This window comes from Microcebus murinus, chromosome 31 (genome assembly GCF_040939455.1).
Source record: "Microcebus murinus isolate Inina chromosome 31, M.murinus_Inina_mat1.0, whole genome shotgun sequence".
Classification (NCBI taxonomy): domain Eukaryota; kingdom Metazoa; phylum Chordata; class Mammalia; order Primates; family Cheirogaleidae; genus Microcebus; species Microcebus murinus.
Window position 1 is genome coordinate 4,288,892 of NC_134134.1, and position 22,082 is coordinate 4,310,973.

Genomic DNA, 22,082 nt, shown 5'->3' on the forward strand with positions numbered 1-22,082 from the left:
AAAATATTGGAGAATTAATTTCAGTGAAAGTTCTCCCATGTCTAATAAAATCTCTGTCATAACTCAAGATATTGTTGGCACTCTACATTATTATTGTTTATATAAGTACTGTTGTGCATTTTAAAGCTAATATTTTGGGAAAGTACTTCCAAAGTCATTGCATTTATCTCACTTATATCTAGTATGATTTCTTTGATGATGAGTAAGATTGGAGCAGTTATTAAAGACTGTCACAATTTTCATTTATACAATTTTTTTCTGTTATGAACTCTTTCATATAGATTAAGGTGTGAGCAATGGATAGAAGCTTTGCCACAATCCTTAAATTTGTAGGGCTTCTCGCCATTATGATTTCTTTTATGAAGAGTAAGTGTTGAGCACCGGGTAAAGGCTTTGCCACATTCCTCACATTTGTAGGGTTTCTCTCCTGTATGAATTCGTTTATGTCGATTGACATGTCCAATCTTGTTAAAGGCTTTGCCACATTCTTCACATTTGTAGGGTTTCTCTCCACTGTGAATTCTTTTATGTTCAGTAAGGTGTGTGCTCTGGGTAAAGGCTTTGCCACATTCTTCACATTTGTAGGGGTTCTCTTCACTATGAATTCTTTTATGTTGTGTAAGTTCTCTGCACCGGGTAAAGGCTTTGCCACATTCCTCACATTTGTAGGGTTTCTCTCCACTATGAATTCGTTTATGTCGATTGAGGTCTCCATTCTTGATAAAGGCTTTGCCACATTCTTCACACTGGAATGGTTTCTCTCCACTATGAATCCTTTTATGTTCAGTAAGGTGTGTGCTGTGGATAAAGGCTTTGCCACATTCTTCACATTTGTGGGGTTTCTCTCCACTATGAATTCTTTTGTGTAGAGTAAGGGTTGAGCACCAGGTAAAGGCTTTGCTACATAACTCACATTTGTAGGGTTTCTCTCCTGTGTGAATTCGTTTATGTCGATGGACATGTCCAATCTTGTTAAAGGCTTTGCCACATTCTTCACATTTGTAGGGTTTCTCTCCAGTATGAATTCTTTTGTGTAGAGTAAGGGTTGAGCACTGGGTAAAGGCTTTGCCACATTCTTCACATTTGTAGGGTTTCTCTCCTGTATGAATTCGTTTATGTCGATGGACATGTCCAATGTTGTTAAAGGCTTTGCCACATTCCTCACATTTGTAGGGTTTCTCTCCACTATGAATTCTTTTATGTTGTGTAAGTTTTGTGCACTGGGTAAAGGCCTTGCCACATTCTTCACATTTGTAGGGTTTCTCTCCAGTATGAATTATTTTATGTAGAGTTAGGGTTGAGCACCAGGTAAAGGCTTTGCCACATTCTTCACATTTGTAGGGTTTGTCTCCTGTATGAATTCGTTTATGTCGATTGAGGTCTCCAATCTTGATAAAGGCTTTGCCACATTCTTCGCATTTGTAGGGTTTCTCTCCACTATGAATTCTTTTATGTTGAGTAAGGTGTGTGCTCTGGGTAAAGGCTTTGCCACATTCTTCACATTTGTATGTTTTCTCTCCATTATGAATTCTTTTATGTTGAGTAAGGATTGAGCAATGGGTAAAAGCTTTGCTACATTCTTCACATTTGTAGGGGTTCTCTCCTTTGTGAATTCTCCTATGTATAGCGAGATTTGTGTAGCAGTTAAAGGGTTTTCCACATTCTTCACACTTGCTGGGTTTGTCTATAGTGTGAAATTTCCTATGTCCAAGAACTTTTGAGCTGTGCATAAAAGGTTTGCCATATTCATTATGTTTGAAACTTTTCTCTCCAGTATGTCTTATCTTAGGTTTATTTAGATTTGAGGGCTTGCTAAACATTTTTATACATTTATAACCTTTCAAGATTTTCCTATTGTTACCCGACAAACATTGGATAAGACCATCATAACCTATTTTCTGCCTCTTACACTCATCAACACACTCCCAGTCTTTTCTTAAAAGTACATTTTCCTGGTCAGAGCTTCCGTATAGTCTTATTATTGATATCTGGAATGAATGTTTTATGCCCTGCTCTGGCATTGGGTCTTCAGTGCAATGGGAAGAGATTTCTGAAAGAAATGAAAATAACAAAGTATCTCACTAGTTATACTTAGGTAAATATACTTCATAATTTTAATATACAAAACTATAACAAGCACATTAGCAAGAAAGTGCAATAGAATACCATAGTCTTACTTCCATCATAGATGTATGACCTTCAAAATATATTTGCAAACATGATTCATTGAGAAGTCATAAGTGACAATATTTCATGGCACCCCAGATGAGTATGACACCAAGAACCATATGGAAGGGGAAGGAACATTTGTTATATTTACCCAGCAAAACTCTTCCTCCCCACTGATACAGAGTTCTCACTTTAGCAGTAAAATTCCATTTCCTGGATTCCCTTTCAAAAGAGACTCAAACCAATGGCACATGTGTCCATACATCTGGTTTTTGATGGCCTTTGAATGTCTGGTTTCAATCTTCCAAGACAATTACATAACATTCTGGGAAAGATATGCACATATCAAAAATAAAATTCTGCAGTATTATATTGATGGTGCAAAAACATTTAATTATGCTATCAAATTTGAAAGACAAAGTAAAAATGATCATTCCCACATGTTAATTGACATAATGTAAAGAGACATAATTACTGACATCTATATCATGAAGTTGAGGGCAGATATAAATATTATGAATTTTTATGTACAATTGAAGTTAAGTAGTCACGAGTTTAACATAAGTTGCAACTTCAAAAGATTTTAGGTAATTCTCACAGTGAACACCAGAAAAATGTTTAAAGCAATACACAAATGAAGGTGGCCACAGAAACAAAATATATCACTAAAAATCAGTGAGGTGGAATGAGGAGAAAAGGAGTGGAAAGAAAGACTAAATAGTGACAGAAGTTAAATAAACAATTAATATTAGGGCTATTTTGAATCCGTCCCTTTTAGACAATTATGCAAATATTTATGTACTAGTATTTCTACTCAGAAGACACAGTTAAATAAAGAAATTAAAAAGTCCAACTCTATTCTCTCTAAAGAGACTTGACTTCATACCTGGTGAAAGCAATAGACAAAAAGTGACAGGAAATAACAAGACATACCATGAAAATGCTCAGCATACAAGAACAGTGGAGTTCAAAATTATATTAGGCACATGACTTTTGAAGCGCAAAATGTTATAGTTTATAAAATATACTTTAAGTCAAAACTGCCACACGAGATAAACAAGGACATTTAATATAAAAAGAGGCCATTCATTGTGAACCCTTTAAATATAATAGATATATCTGATATCTATCTATTTCTCGCATAAATGTTCTCAAATATATAAAAAGCATTGACACAATTGAAGGAAGAAATGGACATAAAAATAATAGGATAGCATGGTATTCCACTTTCAATACTAATAAAGACAGTCAAATTACTAGTAAGAAAACAGGAGATTTGAAAACACTAGAGAGCAACAAGACCTCACACATATATAGAGAACACTCTGCTAAATAATAACAGAATATACAATATTCTTGATAGCTCATAAAAATTCTTCCTACAAAATCTACCTGTTCAGACACAAAACATGTCTTAACCAATTTTTGAAAATTGAAATTTTACACAATTTCTGATCAGAATGAAATGAAACTGTAGATAAGTGACACAAAAAACACAGAGAAATTCAAAAGCATAGGAAAATAAACAACACACTCTTGAACACTTTCTTGTTCAAGGGAAGAAGACCTAATGTTGTGAAGATGTCCAAAGTGATCTACTGATTAAATACAATTCCTTTCAAATTCTCAATTTCATTTTTTCAAAAATAGAAATAGCAAACCCAAAACTAATATGAAATCTCAAGAGACCACAAAGATGTGAGCAGTCATCACAAAGAGAAGCAATGCTATAGGTCCCATGCTTACCCATTTTAAAACATTAAAAATGTATACTTTGGAGTACTATTCAGCTATAAGAAATAACAATGGTATAGCACCTCTTGTAATATCCTGGATAGTGCTGAACCCCATTATCCTAAGTGAAATATCCCAAGAATGGAAAAATAAGCACCACATGTACTGACCAGCAAATTGGTTTCACTGATCAACACCTAAGTAAACATATAGGAATAACATTCATCGCATGTCGGGCAGGTGGAAGGGGGAGGAGGGGTTGGGGATATACAAACATAATGAGTGTGATGTGCACCATCAGGGCATGGACACGCTTAAAACTCTGACTCCGGGGGTGAAGGCAACACACTTAACCTAAACATTTCTACCCCCATGATATGCGGAAATAAAAATAGAAAAAAAAAAGATATATTAGTCAATGAAGTTATCTAATGGCAGAAAGACAGACATCTGGACCAATGAATGAGAAAGAAACACAAACTCTTGAATATATTGTAAAATAAATAGTTATCTTCATATGCATATTTATTTCACCATCGTTTACAAAAGTCTGTAGATGAAAGCAACATAAACTGCCTTTGCCAAATGAACAGATAAATACAATTTGAAATGTAGAAATAATGGATGATTTCTCAGCTTAATAAAACAGATTCTCTGATAACATCCACAGTATAGGTAAACCTTGATGACTTTATGCTTAATGAAATGTCAGTCACAATAAGTCAGATGTATTTTTATTATATTTATAGGATATTTCTAAGCTGTTATGCTCCTAGGAACAGAAAACATAATGCTTTTTGTCAGCAGTTAGGCAATTGACAAAATGGGTACTTTTCCCAGGTGTACTGAATTTTAGTTTTACTTCATACATACATTCTACACATATATTGCATGATGTTGTAAATATAGCTAACATGACTGATGTGAATAACTAAAGGTAATTAAGATTGCTACTTTTGTGATTTTACAATAATTAATATAAAATTAATATCTTAAAGAGATACGCAGTGATCTTTTCAAAACTTTCTTACAGATTACAACATTTTTTTTTCATTTCAAAATATTATGAGAGTAAATCATTTAGATTACGTATATTGCTTTTGCACCAACTGATCAAAGCTACAACTGTGCCCATCCACAAATCGTATGCGCCACACCCATTAGGAGTTAATTTTCCCAACACCTCCACCTCCTTCCAACTGCCCAATACCCACTGAATTTTACTTCCACTTGTTCACATATGTGTTGATCCATTAGTGACAATTTGATAGTGACTATTTGTGGTGTTTGTTTTTCCATTCTTGTGATAGTTTACTTCAAAGAATGGCCTCTAGAACAATCAAGGATAATACAAAGGGTGTTATTTAGCCACTGAATTTGAGGCTCAGTAGTACTGCATGGTATACATAGATCACCTTTTATATGTATTTATAGATATATTTATATGATTGTATTTATAAGTACCTAGGTTGTGTCTACCTCTTTGCAATTGTAAATTTGGATCTTATAAACATTCAAGTGCTGATGTATTTATTATAGGATGACGTTTTTACATTGGTTAGATACCAAGCAGTACGATTTCTGGATTAAATGGTAGTTCTAAATTTAGTACTTCCATGTGTCTCCATATAACTTTCCAGAGAGATTGTACCAGTCTACAGTCCCACTAGTTCCTACCTGTCTACATCCACACCTACACTTACTTTGGGCTAATTAATAAAAGCCATCTCCACTGGAGTAAGGGATATCTCACTTTGGTTTTCATTTGCACTTCCCTGTTCATTAGAAATGTTCACACTTTTTCATATGCATCTTGGCCATTGTACATGTCCTTTTTAAAACTTTCTGTTCATATATTGGCACACTTTTAATCAGGTTATTTGATTTTATCTTCCTGATTTTCTTGATTTATGTATACATTCTAGTTATTAGCAATTTATTGGATATATAGCATGCAAATATTTTCTCCCATACTCTAGGTTGTCTGTTTGCTCTAGTTATACTTTTAATGGCTGTGTAGAAGCTTTTTAGTTTGAGGAGTCCTGATTTATTTATTTTTGTTGGTGATGTGATTGCTTTGGGGTATTCTTCATAAATTCTTTGTCTAGGCTGAAGTATGTAAAAATATTTTCAACATTTTCTTCTAGAATTCTTTATGGTTTCATGCCATAGGATTAAGTCTTTCATCCATTGTGAGTTGATTTTTGTGAGAAATAAGAGGTGTGGATCCTGTTTCACTCTTCTACATGTGGCTATCCAATTTTCACTGAACCATTGATTCAAAAGGGATTCCTTTCCCCAATACACATTCTTGTCTTCTATTACATGGTGATATGAGAATGGTTTTATGTCTGGGATCTCAGTTCTGTTCCTTTGTTCTATGTCCTGTTCTTTGACAGTGCCATGTTGTTTTGGTTATGATAGTCTTTACTACAGCTTAAAGTCTGGTAAACGGATGCCTCTTAATTTGTTCATTTCCCTTAATGTTGTTTTTGTTTTATTGTGTCTTCTCTGTTCTATGAATTATAGAATTACTTTTACTAAATCTGAAAAAAATGATGTTATTATTTTAACACGGATTGTATTGAATCTGTAGATTACTTTGGGTAGTATATACATTTTAACAATGTTGATTCTGCCTATCTATGACCATGGAATTCCTTTCCGTATGTTTCTATTCTCTTCTATTTCCTTCCCCAGTGTTTTGTAATTCTCCCTGTAGAAGTCCTTCTCATCCTTAGTAAATATATTCCTATGTATTTCATTTACTTTGTTACAATTATCAAAGGTATGCATCTTTGATTTGGTTCTCAGTTTCACAGCTGTTGACCTATGTGAAAGTTACTGATCTGTGTGTACATTGATTTTGTAAGCTGAGACTTTGCTGAACTTATTTATCAACTCCAGTAGCTTTTGGCAGAATCTTTGGTGTTGCTAAGATCATTAATCTGTAAAGAGTGATGGTTTGACCTTTTCTATTCTGATCAAGATTCCCTTAATTTCCTTCTCTTGCCAGATGCTCTGGCTAAGATTTCCAGTACTATGTTGAAAAGAACTTAGAGGGATATATTATCTGTTTATAAGCAGGAATGCTTTCAATTTTTCCCTGTTCAGTGTGAGATTGACTGTGGGTTTGTGATATAAAAATTTTATCATTTTGAGGTAAGTCCCCTCAATGCCCATCTTGTTAAGCATTCTTACACAAAAGAGGCCTGATTTTGTCAAATTCTTTTTCTGTGTCTCTGAGAGGATTATATGGTCTTTGTTTTTACTTCCCCTTTATGTATATAGTTACATTTATAGATTTTCCTACGTTCAATCATGCCTACATCTCTGGAATGAAACCAACTTATTCATAATAGATTATTTTTTTAAAGACCAGGGGAATTTGATTTTTTGTGTGTCTTAGTTTTTTTTTTTTAATTTCATCATATTATTGGGATACAAATATTGTTAAGGTTAGATACATTGCCTTTACCACCCACTCCCTGCCGAGTCAGACCTTCTAGCACTTCCAACCTCCCGGTGGTGTGCGTTGCACTTATGATGTAAGTACACACTCATCCTCTCCTCCCTCCTGCCTCACACCCAATAAATATTTCATTTTTTTTTTACTTTTTTCTTACATGTTATATCTTTGCCTCTCCCTAGAAGGAGTTAGAGGTATGCCCTTCAAAATGCTAACCACATCCCTAAGAGGTGGGTCCACCCCCCCCCGAATCCCTGGTAAACACTATCACAATTTGAGCACCATAATATTTATCAGTCAGTACCATTTTGATGGCAAGTACATGTGGAACCCATTTTCCTAATCTTTTGTCAACTCACTTGGGATAATGGGCTTAAGCTTAATCCAGGATAGTATAAGCGGTTCTAGCTCTCTGTCATTTCCTAGAATTGAGTAATATCCCATTGTAAATATATACCAAAGTTTAATTATTCACTCATGAATTGATGGGCACTTGGGTTGTTTCCATATACTTACAATAGTGAATTGTGCTACCATAAACATTCAAGTGCAGATGTCTTTATAACAGAATGTCTTATGCTCTTTGGAGTATATGTGACAAAGTCCAACACGCCTTTGTGATACATACTCTTAACAAAATAGACATAGGCTTCTCATACCTCAAATTGATCAAGTCCATTTATGACAAACCCATTGCCAATATAATTCTGAATGGGGAAAAATTGAAACCATTCCCTCTTTGAACAGGAACTAGACAAGGATGTTGACTATCTCCTCTTCGATTGAACATAGTGCTCAAAGTCCTAGCCATAGCAATCAGGCAAGAGTGGGGTATTAAGGGCATCCAAATGGGAGCAGATGAGATCAAACTATTGCTCTTCACCAATGATACATTATACCCAGGCAACCCCATGTATTCATCCAAGAGACTCCGGGATTTGATAAATAAATTTGGAAAAGTTTCAGGTTACAAAATCAATATATACAAATCAGAAGCATTCATATATGTGAAGAACCATCAAGCAGAAACTCAAATCAAAAGCACAATACCTTTTACTATAGCCCCAAAGGAAATTAAGTATCTAGGAGTATATTTAATGAAAGATATGAAAGACTTATATAAGGAGAACTGTGAGACACTAAAGAAGGAAATTGTAGAACATGTAAACAGATGGAAAAATCTACCTTGTTCAGGAATTGTAGAATCAATATTGTTAAAATGTCAATATTACCTAAAGTGATCTACAGAATTAATGCAATCCTCATCAAAGTACCACCATCGTGGTTTACTAATCTAGAAAAAATAATTCTTCACTTTCTATGGAACCAGAAAAACCTTCTATAGCCAAAGAATCTTTAGTAAAAAGAACAAACTTGGAGGCATCAGTCTTCCTGACATCAAGATGTACTATAAAGCAATAATAGTTAAATCAGCCTGGCACTGGCACAAGAACAGAATCATCAATATTTGGAATACAACTGAGGGATGAAACCATCTGTGTACAGTAACCTCATCTTTGATAAAGCAGACAAAAATATGCAATGACGAAAATACTCTTTCTTCAATAAATGGTTCTGGGAAAACTGGATAGCTACATGGACAAGATTGAATCAGGTTTCCTACCTCTCACCTCTCACAAAATATCCACTCAAGATGGACAACAGATTTAAACCTAAGGCATGCAACCTTAAGAATCCTAGAAGAAGATGTTCGGAAAACCCTATCAGACATAGGTATAGGAGACTGCAAGATCTCACTTTCAATAATAAGTACAAAGATTTGATAGAAGATCAATAAGAAAACAGATAATGAGAAAAACATTATAGACCATTTAGATGTAAAAGACATTTTCAGAGCTCTTCAGTCCACAGAGGCAGAATACACAATAGTTTCAATCATACATGGCAAATGCTATTAGGACACTTAAGTCTTATCAAATTGAAGAAGACTAAAAATATACAACATATATTTTGTGACAAAAATAAAGTGGAACTAGAAATCAAAAGCAAAACATAAACTGGCTAATAGAAAAATATGTCAAAATTAAATACACTCTTCAAGTTATTCATGCTCAATGGTCAGATAATTTAAAATTGTTAAGATGTCAATACTATCCACAGTAATATACAAATTTAATGCAATGTCTATAATATTCCATTAATACTTGTTTTGGAGGTATATAAAAATAAATTCTAAAGTGTGTTGGAACAATAAATACTGAGACGGTTTTAGAAAATACAAACACAGACATTGCACTTCTTGATTTGAAAACAAATCTATAGGAATAAAAGCAACATGGTCCCGGCACAAAAACAAATAATGAGATGAAAGAACACAGTGGAGAACCCTAAAATAAACCTTTGTGTCCATGATCAAATTACATTCCTCAAGATTACAATATGGAATGTACTAAGTAAAATTAAATTAATACACTGTGAATTTACTCATACCTTCATGTAATTTTATGAGCACCATTAAGTTTTATAACAATCCTTGTTGTAATTGCAGATCAGGTCATATAAACAATATTAAACGAGCTTTGAAATAATAATATAGTAGGCCTAGCATGGGTAACAAGCATGTAAGAACAGGGGATTGGTATAGGCAGGTTTTGATTCAGAAGCTTTACGATTTTAAACAATTAATTTAATATAAAGGAAACAAAATATTTTCTTTCAGAATCTTTGAAGTTTCTAGTTTGCTAGTAAATTTTCAATGCTTTTGAAATTACCCATTTTGTCTAATATTTCTTCTTTTCTGTTCCAAATAAGTACACATCCACAGTCATACAAACATAATTACTTACTCTGTAAATATACTACAACTATAGTTCAACTTAACTGTGATGTATTTGTATATTTGATTCAATGTAAATAAAAATTATGCTTATTTCTGTTTCACTGGACAGGCAGGTTGCATGTTGAAAGAAAAATGTAGGATAAAATGTAACAACTAGTCATTCCATGTTCAGGAATGTATGGCTTTTCATTAAGTGCAAAATCTTTATTATAAGCATTACAGCAACAAGATAATTATAAATATAATTAAAAAAGCTTTGGGAACAATATTCTTCAAAGTAGAGCAACTAATAAAAAGGATCACAAATGATGTCTTTGTACTGTGTAACCCAAAAGTACATTTTTACAATCCATTACCTCCAACTTTGAGTAACACGGGATAGATTAATGTTGGTGCAAAATAACACTTCATTCTATCTACAACATGTTTGACATATTAAAAATATTTTTAATTTAATGAAACAAATTAAGTTCACATGCAATATAAAAACATTCCAAATTTCATGCTATTTTATTATCGTAATGTGCAATATTAAAACAAGTTATTTTCATATTGTAATTTTTTCATTCTGATTATAATGAGGAGAATATTAGTCTGTATACCTACATCATACATCACTTAAAATACTGTTTGTTATAAGAAAACTCCATAGTACCTCTCAATTTAGTAAATCTTACATTTCAGTGTTTTTAATTTTTCATAGAAAAGTACATGAATAATGCCTACTAATATAGAAAGACCTCTAATAAATGTGATGTAGCTATCATTAACCACACACATTCACATGCACGCTAAGAATGAAAGCATACCATCGATTGTATTTAAAGTTGAATAATATCAGTATTTGCTTGTCACAAATAGCAAAACAAAATTATACTTTATTACAATTTCACCCCACACTGACAAGAAAGTATATTTTACATGTAATTATAACTCAGAAAATATCTCTCGTTTTAAAGCTAACATACAAATAAATCAACTAACTATTTTAACTGGGTAGTTCTTTATAATGAACAACCTGGTTTAAATAAATGTTTGAATGTGTTAGTGCATTAGTGTATTGTACTGCAAGTCATCAGATATATGTTTATACTTGATTCTTGATTAATTGCATTCTGAAATTTATTAAAGTAGTTTTAAGTATCAACTGTTTTTGTGTTCTCTAAGGTATATCTTTTGCATAAATATTTTTTCACACTCATTATATTTGTAAGGTTTCTATTCTTTAATATTTTTCTGATGTTGAGCAATATTTGAGAATATATTGGAGCATTCCTTTCAGTGTAAGTTCTCCCATATCCGGTAAGATCTGTTATAACTAAAGGTATTGTCAGCAGTCTACATCACTATATTTAAGTTTCAGTACTGTTGTGCATTTTAAGGCAAATACATTGGTAAAGCACTTACATACTCATTACATTTATCTAACTTTTATCTAGTATGATTTCTTTGATGTTGAATAAGATGTGAACAAATATTAAAGACTTTGCCACAAATCTCACATTCGTAAAATTTTTCAGTGATAGGAATTCTTTTATGTAGATTAAGGTGTGAGCACTGGGAAAATGCTTTGCCACATTCCTCACATTTGTATGGTTTCTCTGCTCTATGGATTCATTTATGTAGAGTGAGGCCTTTTAGCTGGATAAAGGCTTTGCCAGATTCTATACTTTTCTAGGGTTTCTCTCCAGTATGAATTCTTTTATGTTGAGTAAGGTGTGTGCACCAAGTAAAGGCTTTGCCACATTCTTCACATTTGTAGGGTTTCTCTCCAGTATGAATCCTTTTATGTCGAGTAAGGTTTGTGCACAGGGTAAAGGCTTTGACACATTCCTCACATTTGTAGGGTTTCTCTCCAGTGTGGATTCTTTTATGTCGAGTAAGGATTGAGGAATGGATAAAGGCTTTGCCACATTCTTCACATTTGTAGGGTTTCTCTCCTGTATGAATTCTTTTATGTTGAGTAAGGTTTGTGGACCAGGTAAAGGCTTTGCCACATTCCTCGCATTTGTATTGTTTCTCACCCATATGAATTCTTTCTTTTATGTAGAGTAAGTTTTGTACACTGGGTGAAGGCTTTACCACATTCTTCACATTTGTAGGGTTTCTCTACATTATGCATTCTTTTATGTTGAGTAAGGTATGTGCACCGTGTAAAGGTTTTGCCACATTCTTCACATTTGTAGGGTTTCTCTCCAGTATGTATTCTTTTATGTTGAATAAGGATTGAGGACTGGGAAAAGGCTTTGCCACATTCTTCACATTTGTAGGGTTTCTCTCCATTATGGATTCTTTTATGTCGAGTAAGGTGTGGGCACTGTGTAAAGGTTTTGCCACATTCTTCACATTTGTAGGGTTTCTCTCCAGTATGTATTCTTTTATGTTGAATAAGGATTGAGGACTGGGAAAAGGCTTTGCCACATTCTTCACATTTGTAGGGTTTCTCTCCACTATGGATTCTTTTATGTCGAGTAAGGTGTGTGCACCGTGTAAAGGTTTTGCCACATTCTTCACATTTGTAGGGTTTCTCTCCACTATGGATTCTTTTATGTTGAGTAAGGTATGTGCACTGGTTAAAGGCTTTGCCATATTCTTCACATTTGTAGGATTTCTCTCCTGTATGAATTCTTTTATGTTCAGTAAGGTGTGTGCACTGGGTAAAGGCTTTGCCACATTCTTCACATTTGTAGACTTTTAAAATGGCTAATGTCCAAAACAAGAGACATAATAAGTGAGGACAAGGGTGTGCAGGAAATCCATACCTGTAGACTGTTATTGATTATAAATGGATAGTGTCATCATACAGATTTGTTAAAAAATGTAAATAATACAACTGCCTCATCATTCACCAATTCTACCTATGAGTATATTCATGTAAAATCAGTATCTGAAGAAGATTCTGCACCCCCATGTATATTGCAGCATTATGCACATTAGCCAAGAAAATGGAAACAAACTAAATGCCTCCTTTGATGAATAGAATAAAAAATGACTGTACAAACACATACCATATACTATTACTAAGCCATGAAAATGATAAATATCCTGCCATTTCAACAACATGGATGGTCATAGGAGGCATTATGCTAAGTAAAATCAGCCATTCCCAGAAAGATAAATACTGCTATGGATAATTCTTTTAAAGCTGAATTTACAAAAGTAAAGAGTACAACAGTGGTTTCCAGGGTGTAGAGTAAGGAAAAATGAGGAGATTTTAAGGGTAAAATCTTTTAGTTATAAGATGAATAGATCTTGGAGATCTATTGTATGGCAACATGATTAGAGTTATTAATAATTTTTTATATGCTTAAAATTTTTAAGACCATAGAACTCACTATTAATAAATGTTCTCACTATAATTAAATGATAAATATGTGAGATGATGGATATGTTTATTACCTTAATTATATTGTTTTACCATTCATACACACATCAGATCACTACAGTGTGTACAATAAATTTATGCAGTTATACAAATATTATTTGTGGAGACTTCCACCCATTAAGCACCCCACACACAGAAATATATGCACACACACACATATGAGTGACACATTTCTGATACTACTAAATAGGAGGAAATTATAGAACATAAGTTATCAAAGTATTATATATCAATTGGGAGTATAAATATATTCAGTTATTTGAAGCACTGAATGAGACAGTGTATTTAAGAATTATAATTATATAAGGTGAACAGAGAAAATAAACTATATTATAGTTTGGGTATTTGGGTATAATAAAGTTGAAATTTTACTCTCATTTTATACTAGAAAAAGATTATTTTAAGTCAAATAACATTAGATATTTTTACATTTAGGAAGAGGATATGCATTTGTACAAAATTAGTGAATCTGACTTTCTGTAGGATTGCCTCTGAAAACGTAGAATTGGAAATCATGATGCAGAAAATATAAATATCTTTCCCTAGTGTTTCTTGCATTCCGGAAACAAATCCCAACATCTTCACTATTCCCCTTTACACATTTCAGAAATGAGGCATCAAAAGGTACTTAAAAGATGGACTTGGTCATGGAGGATCACCCTTATAATCCCAGCACTTTGGAAGACCAAGCAAGAAGGAAGCCAGGATCTTGATACCAGCCCTAGCAACACGAGGAGACTCCATTTTTATAAGAAAATAATAATAACAAAATGGTAGCTCATGCCCATAGATCTAGTTACTTGGAAGACAGAGGTTGTAGGATCTCTGGAGCCCATAGGTTTGAGGTTGCAGTGAGCTATGATCAGCCACTGTACTCCAGAAAGAGCAGGAGAGTGAAAGGCTATCAAAAGATGGTTTAATGTCATGGTCTTCAAAATATGCACAGATAGTCATTTAACTCCTAACCAATAGAAATGCTAATAGATAATGTATTCCCTTATAAGCCATGACAAGAAGTTTGGCTCTCACTGAATTCTGAGGAAGATCACTGCATGGGTAGAGTTCTTAGAGAGTTTAAGAGCGTGGGACAGAAGATGTCCTTCTAAAAATCATTTCCAAAGAGCAGAATATTCAAACCCACTTTTTAATATCTGCCTTCCTCCTTGAGTTTTGGTTCTCTAACGCTTGTTAATCTGCTTCACTGAATCTCACCTACCTGGATATTTAGCTGTTGTTTCCTCTTTCTTCATAATCCAGGGTTCTATCCTTCGCTCCAGGCATGTGATCAGCTCTGGCTTTGACTTGGCAAGACCTGTTTCATTACAGAAATTTCACATGACTCTTGCTGAAGAGTTTCCAATTACTAATGCAGTACTATCCTTAGTAGAGAGAACATTAGTGAAAAATCTAGAAAATTCCTTTGCGACATATTGCTTTCTCACAAACCCTGTAGAATGATAAAAAACTGATCTAATTTATGACTAGAGCACCAATTCCCACTAGCACCAAATAAATAAGAGTTGGAAATTCTACTCCAAGGTGCAGACAACAATTTTATACCCTGATTTCTAGAGTAACCACTAATCTAGTGTGAAATCCCAACAAAGGGAAAGGTTCAAGATAAAATAAAATCATTAGATGTCTCATGTTATGCACCAAAATCTTCAAATTTTCTTTAAAATATGGATATGAAATTCATTCACGTTGCTTTCCACAGAGGTTGAACTAGTTTGCAGTCCCACCAGCAGTGTAGGAGTGTTCTTCTGTCTCTGCATCCATGCCAGCATTTGCTGTTTGGGGACTTTTTGACTACATTGAGAACTTTTAAATAAGTAAATATATATACACATACATACATACATACATATGTTGAGAATGTAGAGAAATTGAAATGCTGCCATGTTATTCTGCACCTTGGATTCTAATATTATACAAAATAGACATAGAACAGATCAGAAAATAAAAATACAGAAAGAATAAAATGATTTGCATTTCACTGATGATCAGAGATGTTGAACATACTGCAATGAAGTATCACTTATCTCCAGTAAGAATGACCTTCCAGTAAAAAGTCCCCTAACAATAAATATTGGCATAGATTTGGAGATAGAAACACTCCAACACTGCTAGTGGGACTGCAAACTGATTCGGCCTCTGTGGAAAGCAATATGGAGAAACCTCAAAGCGATACAAGTAGATCTACCATTTGATCCAGCAATTCAATTACTGAGCATCTACCCAAAAGATCAAAAGTCATTTTATGAAAAGACATCTGCACTCGAATGTTTATAGCAGCACAATTCACAATTGTGAAGCTATGGAAACAACCCAAGTGCTCATCAATTCATGAATGGATTAATAAAATGAGGTATATGTCTACCATGGAATACTACTCACTTTTAAGAAACAATGATGATATAGCACCTCTCGTATATTCCTGGATACAGCTGGAACCCATTCTACTAAGTGAAGTATCTCAAGAATGGAAAAACCAGCACCACATGTACTCACCAGCAAATTGGTATTAATGGATCAACACTTAAGTGGACATATAGGAGTAACATTTATCTGGTGTTGGGATGGTGGGAGGGGGGAGGAGGGGATAGGTATATACAACGACAATGTGTAAGATGTGCAACGTTTGGGGATTGGACATGTTTGAAGCTCTTATTTCAGGGGGGAGGGGGGCATGGGCAATATAAGTGACCTTAACACTTGTATCCCCATAACATGCTAAAATATAAATAAATAAAATAAAATAAAATTTATTCATGTAAAGTAGAAACTTTTAAGAAACTATTAATAAAAAAAGAATGGCCTTAATGTGGAATAGAAATTCTGTATATAAGTGATCCTCACCAAGGGAGACCAGGTTTCCATAGTTCTCTAACATCACATCCCTATACAAATTCCGCTGATCATTGTCAAGTCTTGCCCACTCCTCTGGAGAGAATTCTACAGCCACGTCCTGAAATGTCACCATCTCCTGTAAAAAGACACATATTTCCCAAGTGGCCATAGAGAGAGTTATTCACTTGACTACAAGGAAAATGAGTTATGAGAACTGTTTCTGACACATGAAGTACTGGAATTATCCAATAAGATATTCTCTAGCACATTGATATTCTTGAACATATTCTCTTATCCGCTGGAATGAGGATCAAAAAAGATGTATGAATCTGTGTGCATATGATTCTGCTATGGATGATAAAGTATTTAATACAAAATTAAGGGCCCTACTACAGTAATATAAATTTTTGGGTGTTATATTTATATCACATCAATAAATTGTGCATATTTCTCACATACAGGATCATAGAGAGTTAGAAGGTATCACGTAATTTTTACAAGTACAGTAAAGAACTGGAGATTTTGTTAAAATACAGCTTCTGATTCAGGCGATCTGGGGTGGGGTCTGAATCTCTGCATTTCACATAATATAACTACTGATAACAATGCTTCTTGCCTAAGGAGAGTATTTTGTCAATATCCAGTAAGTGGTAGACTTTGAATATATCTCAGTTCATCTGAACAGAACACAGATAATATCCCTCAGTTTTCAAAGCAAGCTATAAGAAGAAATTAGAGCTTCTAGATTAAATGTGATGGCTCATGCACATCAGAAAGTAAATCTCCACAAGACCCTTAATGATAAACAAAAAAACAATTAACTTTATATTGGATGAATCTGTCAGAAAGCATGTTAAGCAAGTGAATGAAATTAGCATAACTTTAGCAGAATGAATTCGTGTTAGGCATTGTTGCAAAGAGGAGGATACAAAATCACTGCTGGGATGGATGGCCAACAATATGTAACCATGAAGAATCATCAGATTTATGCAAATTTCAGATACAGATACTTCCCATGTTTTGTTATCTTTAATAATGTATGTAAACACTTTAGCATCATACGGAGCAAGTCTTTTATAGTTTTTCCATAATTTTCTGGTTATCTTAGGCAATCAATGCTTTCTTCTTTCTGAACTTTCCTAATAATATATTACGTAGAGATGATGAAGCATCCAGTTCAAACTTTGAGAGTACTTGTTTCCTTTCCTCACTCAAATCCAAAAACTCTATCCTATTCCCAATGGGAATCTCACAAATTCACACTATGCTATCTTGACCTGTCACGATGGAAACATTTTTAATATTACATGTCATATATTTCTTATGAAACATGGTTATTGTAGTAACAAGCTTGTGGGAGAGAATATACAGCAGGCTCTCTTATATAGGGAGGAAGGATTTCCCAGAGAACCTTGACTACCATAAGAAGAAAAAAAAATGTAGTTACAAAACTTATTAGGCATAAACATCAAAAGTAAAGAAGGAAAGGTTTACAAGTTCAAAAAATTAAACTTCTACAAGGCTTTCTGGAAGAAATAGTGGACACAACCCCTAATCTGGGATACACGTACCTGAAAACCAGCCATTTCTTCTTTCTCTTCTCCTACTCTGAAATGTCTTAGCAGGTGAGATTGTGTGGAACAATTAAAATTAAATCTTGAGACTTCCCTTAATGGAGTCAGCACAATTTCTTTCCTTTTTCCACAACACTCACAAGTAGGAGGAACATAAAATGCAGAAGGACTACACTCACTTATTCTTGGTCACAGGAAAGAATCAGCTATGATCTGCTCATTCAGGGAGACCAAAATGAGAGGTTCTCCTGTCTTTTCTTCTGGTTACCTTCTCCGGCTACAGGTGCCAATAGTTTCTGCTACAGGAATTGGAATCTGGGCCACACTGATCTGCCTCTACCAAACCTTAGAGAGCAGAACCTGTGACTTTCCTTGAGAACAAAGGTTAAACTCAATTTTCATGAATATATGCAGGAGTGCTAATACTTGACCCTGGTATCAAATTAGAATTATTTGGAGCACAATTAAAACCACATGGATGTTCCCACCCAGCCCAGCAGGCAGATGATGGTGTTTCTTCAATCTAGCCAGGTTATCCTAATTGAAAGCCTGGGCTCAGAGGTAATTACCTTAAAATTGTCTCAGAAACATCACTGTGAATATAAATCATGTGGTACTGTGGGCCTCATTCTAAGAAATGTCTGCTGTTGTGGAAGGGGTACATTAATTGGGTTCTTTGTCAGGGCACCTTTTAGTGCTGATGTTGCTCAACCTAGATCCATTATTAGTAGCACTCAGGTAGAGACAGCAAGCACAGCATACATACTGCCTTTTGCCCAACACTCATCACAACATATACTTAATTTCCAAAGTGAAGTGAACCATAATGCAATGTCTACTGAGCATGTGCTATGTGCTCAGAAGTATGGTTTGTTGCACTGTGAAGAAGCCTTTACATTGTGTGATGTAATCCTCTTCATACCAGAAAAGGTTAGTAGTAAGTGTCCCAAAATTTACAGAAAATTTTAGATGCAGTGCCAGCCTTTCTTTTCTTCTCACACTACTATAATACAACACTAGACAAGATCTAGAAATTGTTTACACTCACCCCAAAAAGGTCCTTTAAAAGTCAACTTACAAGTCCATGTTGATCTCTTACACTGCAGCACATGTCTCCCCTGAGTTTTTAATACATACTCAATCCAAAGTATGTCCCTGTCTTGTGAATTCCAGGTTGAGGCCAGGTCTAGTTTGGATTGAACTTTTTTATTCTTTGGATTTAAATAGAGGGAAGCAAAACAGGAAGAGAAATTCCTTTTTGGATCATGCTTTAATGCTTTCTGAGGAAACACAGACTTTGGATTCTGAATTCAGTGCTTCAGAGTTAGGTCTCTAGAGAGGCATGGATTCAGTAAAACTCACTGCACATTTCCTGGCATTTGGGCAAGAAGAGAAGGCAGAAAGGGAGTTTATGTGTCCAACCCAGAGTGCATTATCTTGTTCCCATTTGTGTCTGAGCCCTATGGTCACTGAATCCATTTCAGTGCTAAAGATGTGAGATGCATTTAGAGAAAGAAGTACTTATTAGCTATTTGGTGTAATGCTACACCAGCCCTGGTGGCAGATGCAGTGAAAACAATAATTCCCAAAGTAGCTGCTATCAATAGTCCAATAAATCTTTTTGTACAATTAAGAATGTGGGTTTATCCAAACCATGTATTGCTGGGGTTTACTGCCAAATTCTATTCATTTAATAGGTAACCACATTCCTGTACTAGCTTTAACAATATAAAGTGTTTCCTTATAAGGATTGAATTTTATGGAATAATTTTAATTCTGGAAAGTGTTTCCAAAATATTAAAAGTCAAGAGTCTCCAAATAAGAAAACCTCTCCACAAACTTAAAAGGGAATTAAAAGAAAACACTTTTATTACTGAATTAAAGCAGTATGTGATGTGCACAGTGCCAATCCACTGAGAGATGTCAAAGGCACACATAAAGTCGTTACTTAACATAGCTAAGCAAATCATAACTTTACATACATGTTGTCTAGATAAATAATAATTAGCTTTCAAGAAAGAAAAAAAAAGACTAGACAGCCCTATTTGTCATAACGGGTGCACCGTAAACTTACTTGGTAATTAGTGAGACTCTCTTTGTTTTGGTAATTGGTTAAATTCAAATAAAAATCAAGTGTCTTAAATCAATGCAGGAGGAGATAATTTTGCAACTTAAAGCTAGGTGCTCAATGAAATTATGATCCCATTTTCATATGGAAATTGTGGGATAGGGAACTATCTTCCTTGATATTTCATTTTGAAGAGATGTTTTAATTTCAGATAAAGCATTTCTTTAAAAAACATTTTAAAATCTTTAAAAAGTATTTACAAGTCTTAGGCAAATAGTTAGGATCTCTGGCTCTTCTTGGTTCAATGGTGCCCTGTTTTGGTGCTGTTCGCAGCAATTGCTCCACCTGGGGAGATGGATAAGGCTGCCATTCGATTTCAGTGCTGCTCCACCCTTAATTCAACCCTGAGCCACTTCTACACCTAAGGAAGGAGGGAATGCTTTATCAATCTAGCATTTCCCTAGCCAAGGCATAATAAGATTTTCAAGGTGACCTAGGGTATCCTAAGGGTAATTAATATGTCATTAGCTTTAATCTGCATTGCAGTTCACCCTCCACCATGAGCTTTCTTAGCGGGATATCCCATAGTGTGATGAAATTTTCAGGACACCTTTTGAATATTTGAAAAGAACCTACACCCCTAAAGATATAAAGTCTGATGAAATAAAATTAATGAGCATGTTACCATTTTAAATTTAAAAAATTAAAACTACCCAAGAACCCGTCAACTCATGAGTGGATTATTAACATTTGGTATATGTATACAATGAAATATTACTCAATTTTAACAAATGACAGTGAGCTAACACTGCTTATATTTTTGTGGATTCAGTGAGTCCTTTATCAGTAGTGAAGTAACACAAGATCAGAAGAATGGACTGCACATGTACTCACCATGAAATTGGTACTGAATGATTAACACTACAGTGCACAAATGGTGGTAGTGTTCACCAGGAATTTAGATGTTTGGGGATAGACCCACATCTGAAAGACGCCTTGATCATCATGGAGCAGAATAGCATACCTCTAACCTTTGCTAGGGAGAGGCAAATATATATAATGCGACTAAAATGTTTATACTCTCATATTTTCTTGAAAGAAAAAAATAAAAATAAAAACCATACATCTTTCCTAAACTTCATAAAAATACCCAATATTGAGTCACAAAGCAAATACAAAGGTCAATTAAGTAATCATTTCAAAGTAACTTCAGGTAAAATTTCAAGCTTATTTAAAAATTATAAATATATCAATAAATTTTGATTTAGTAATTTTATGCCAGGAAGTTAGGGTTATGGTGACTTTAGGGTAAATTTATAATTTAGGAAAAATTGTACATTAAAAAATATAAATTATTATATTGTCTATAATGGTACCATTGGAAGATTACTACATTTTAATAGAGATAATTATGTAAAGATAGCATGGTTCTTCTATTTAGAGGTCTATGAATTTTAAAAATGGCACAAACTGATACTTTGTACCCTTTGATTTTCACTTTCCTAATCCCACTCTCTGTGTTCACCACACTTCCCACTATGAAATCAGCTTCCTTTAGATTCTACATATAAGTGAGATCATACTGTATTTGTCTTTCTTTGCTTGGTTTACTTTACTTAGCATCATGTCCTCCAGTTCAAAACATGTTGTCACAAATGACAGAATTTCATTCCATTTGAAGGCTCATTGTGTAAATGCAGCTCATTTTCTTTATCCATTCATGTGCTGGTGGACACTTAAGCTGCTTCTATACCTAGACTAGAATGAATATTGTTGTAATGAATATGGAAGGACAGATATGTCTTCTACATACTGGTTTTGCTTCAATTGAATATGCATGAAGATATGGGAGTGATGGATCATATGGTAACTCAATTTTCATTTTTGAGGAATCTCTATACTATTTTCTACATTGGCTGTAATGAGAAAATAGATTTTTAAGACTCAGAAGGGAGGAGGGTGATTGGGATTGTTCAATCAAATCTTACCTACTGGGTGAAACCTATATTTGTTGAGTGAATGATACACTCAAT

General features: G+C 34.2%; 1 protein-coding gene across 1 annotated transcript in view; it reads right to left on the reverse strand.

Annotated features, from left to right (window-relative positions):
* LOC109730341 (uncharacterized) overlaps window positions 1-22,082 on the reverse strand; it is a 153,225-nt gene that overhangs the window by 76,636 nt on the left and 54,507 nt on the right. The window contains 2 exon segments of the mRNA XM_075998880.1: window positions 914-1,495; window positions 11,918-12,186. Coding sequence (XP_075854995.1) covers window positions 914-1,495; window positions 11,918-12,186 — 851 coding nt within the window.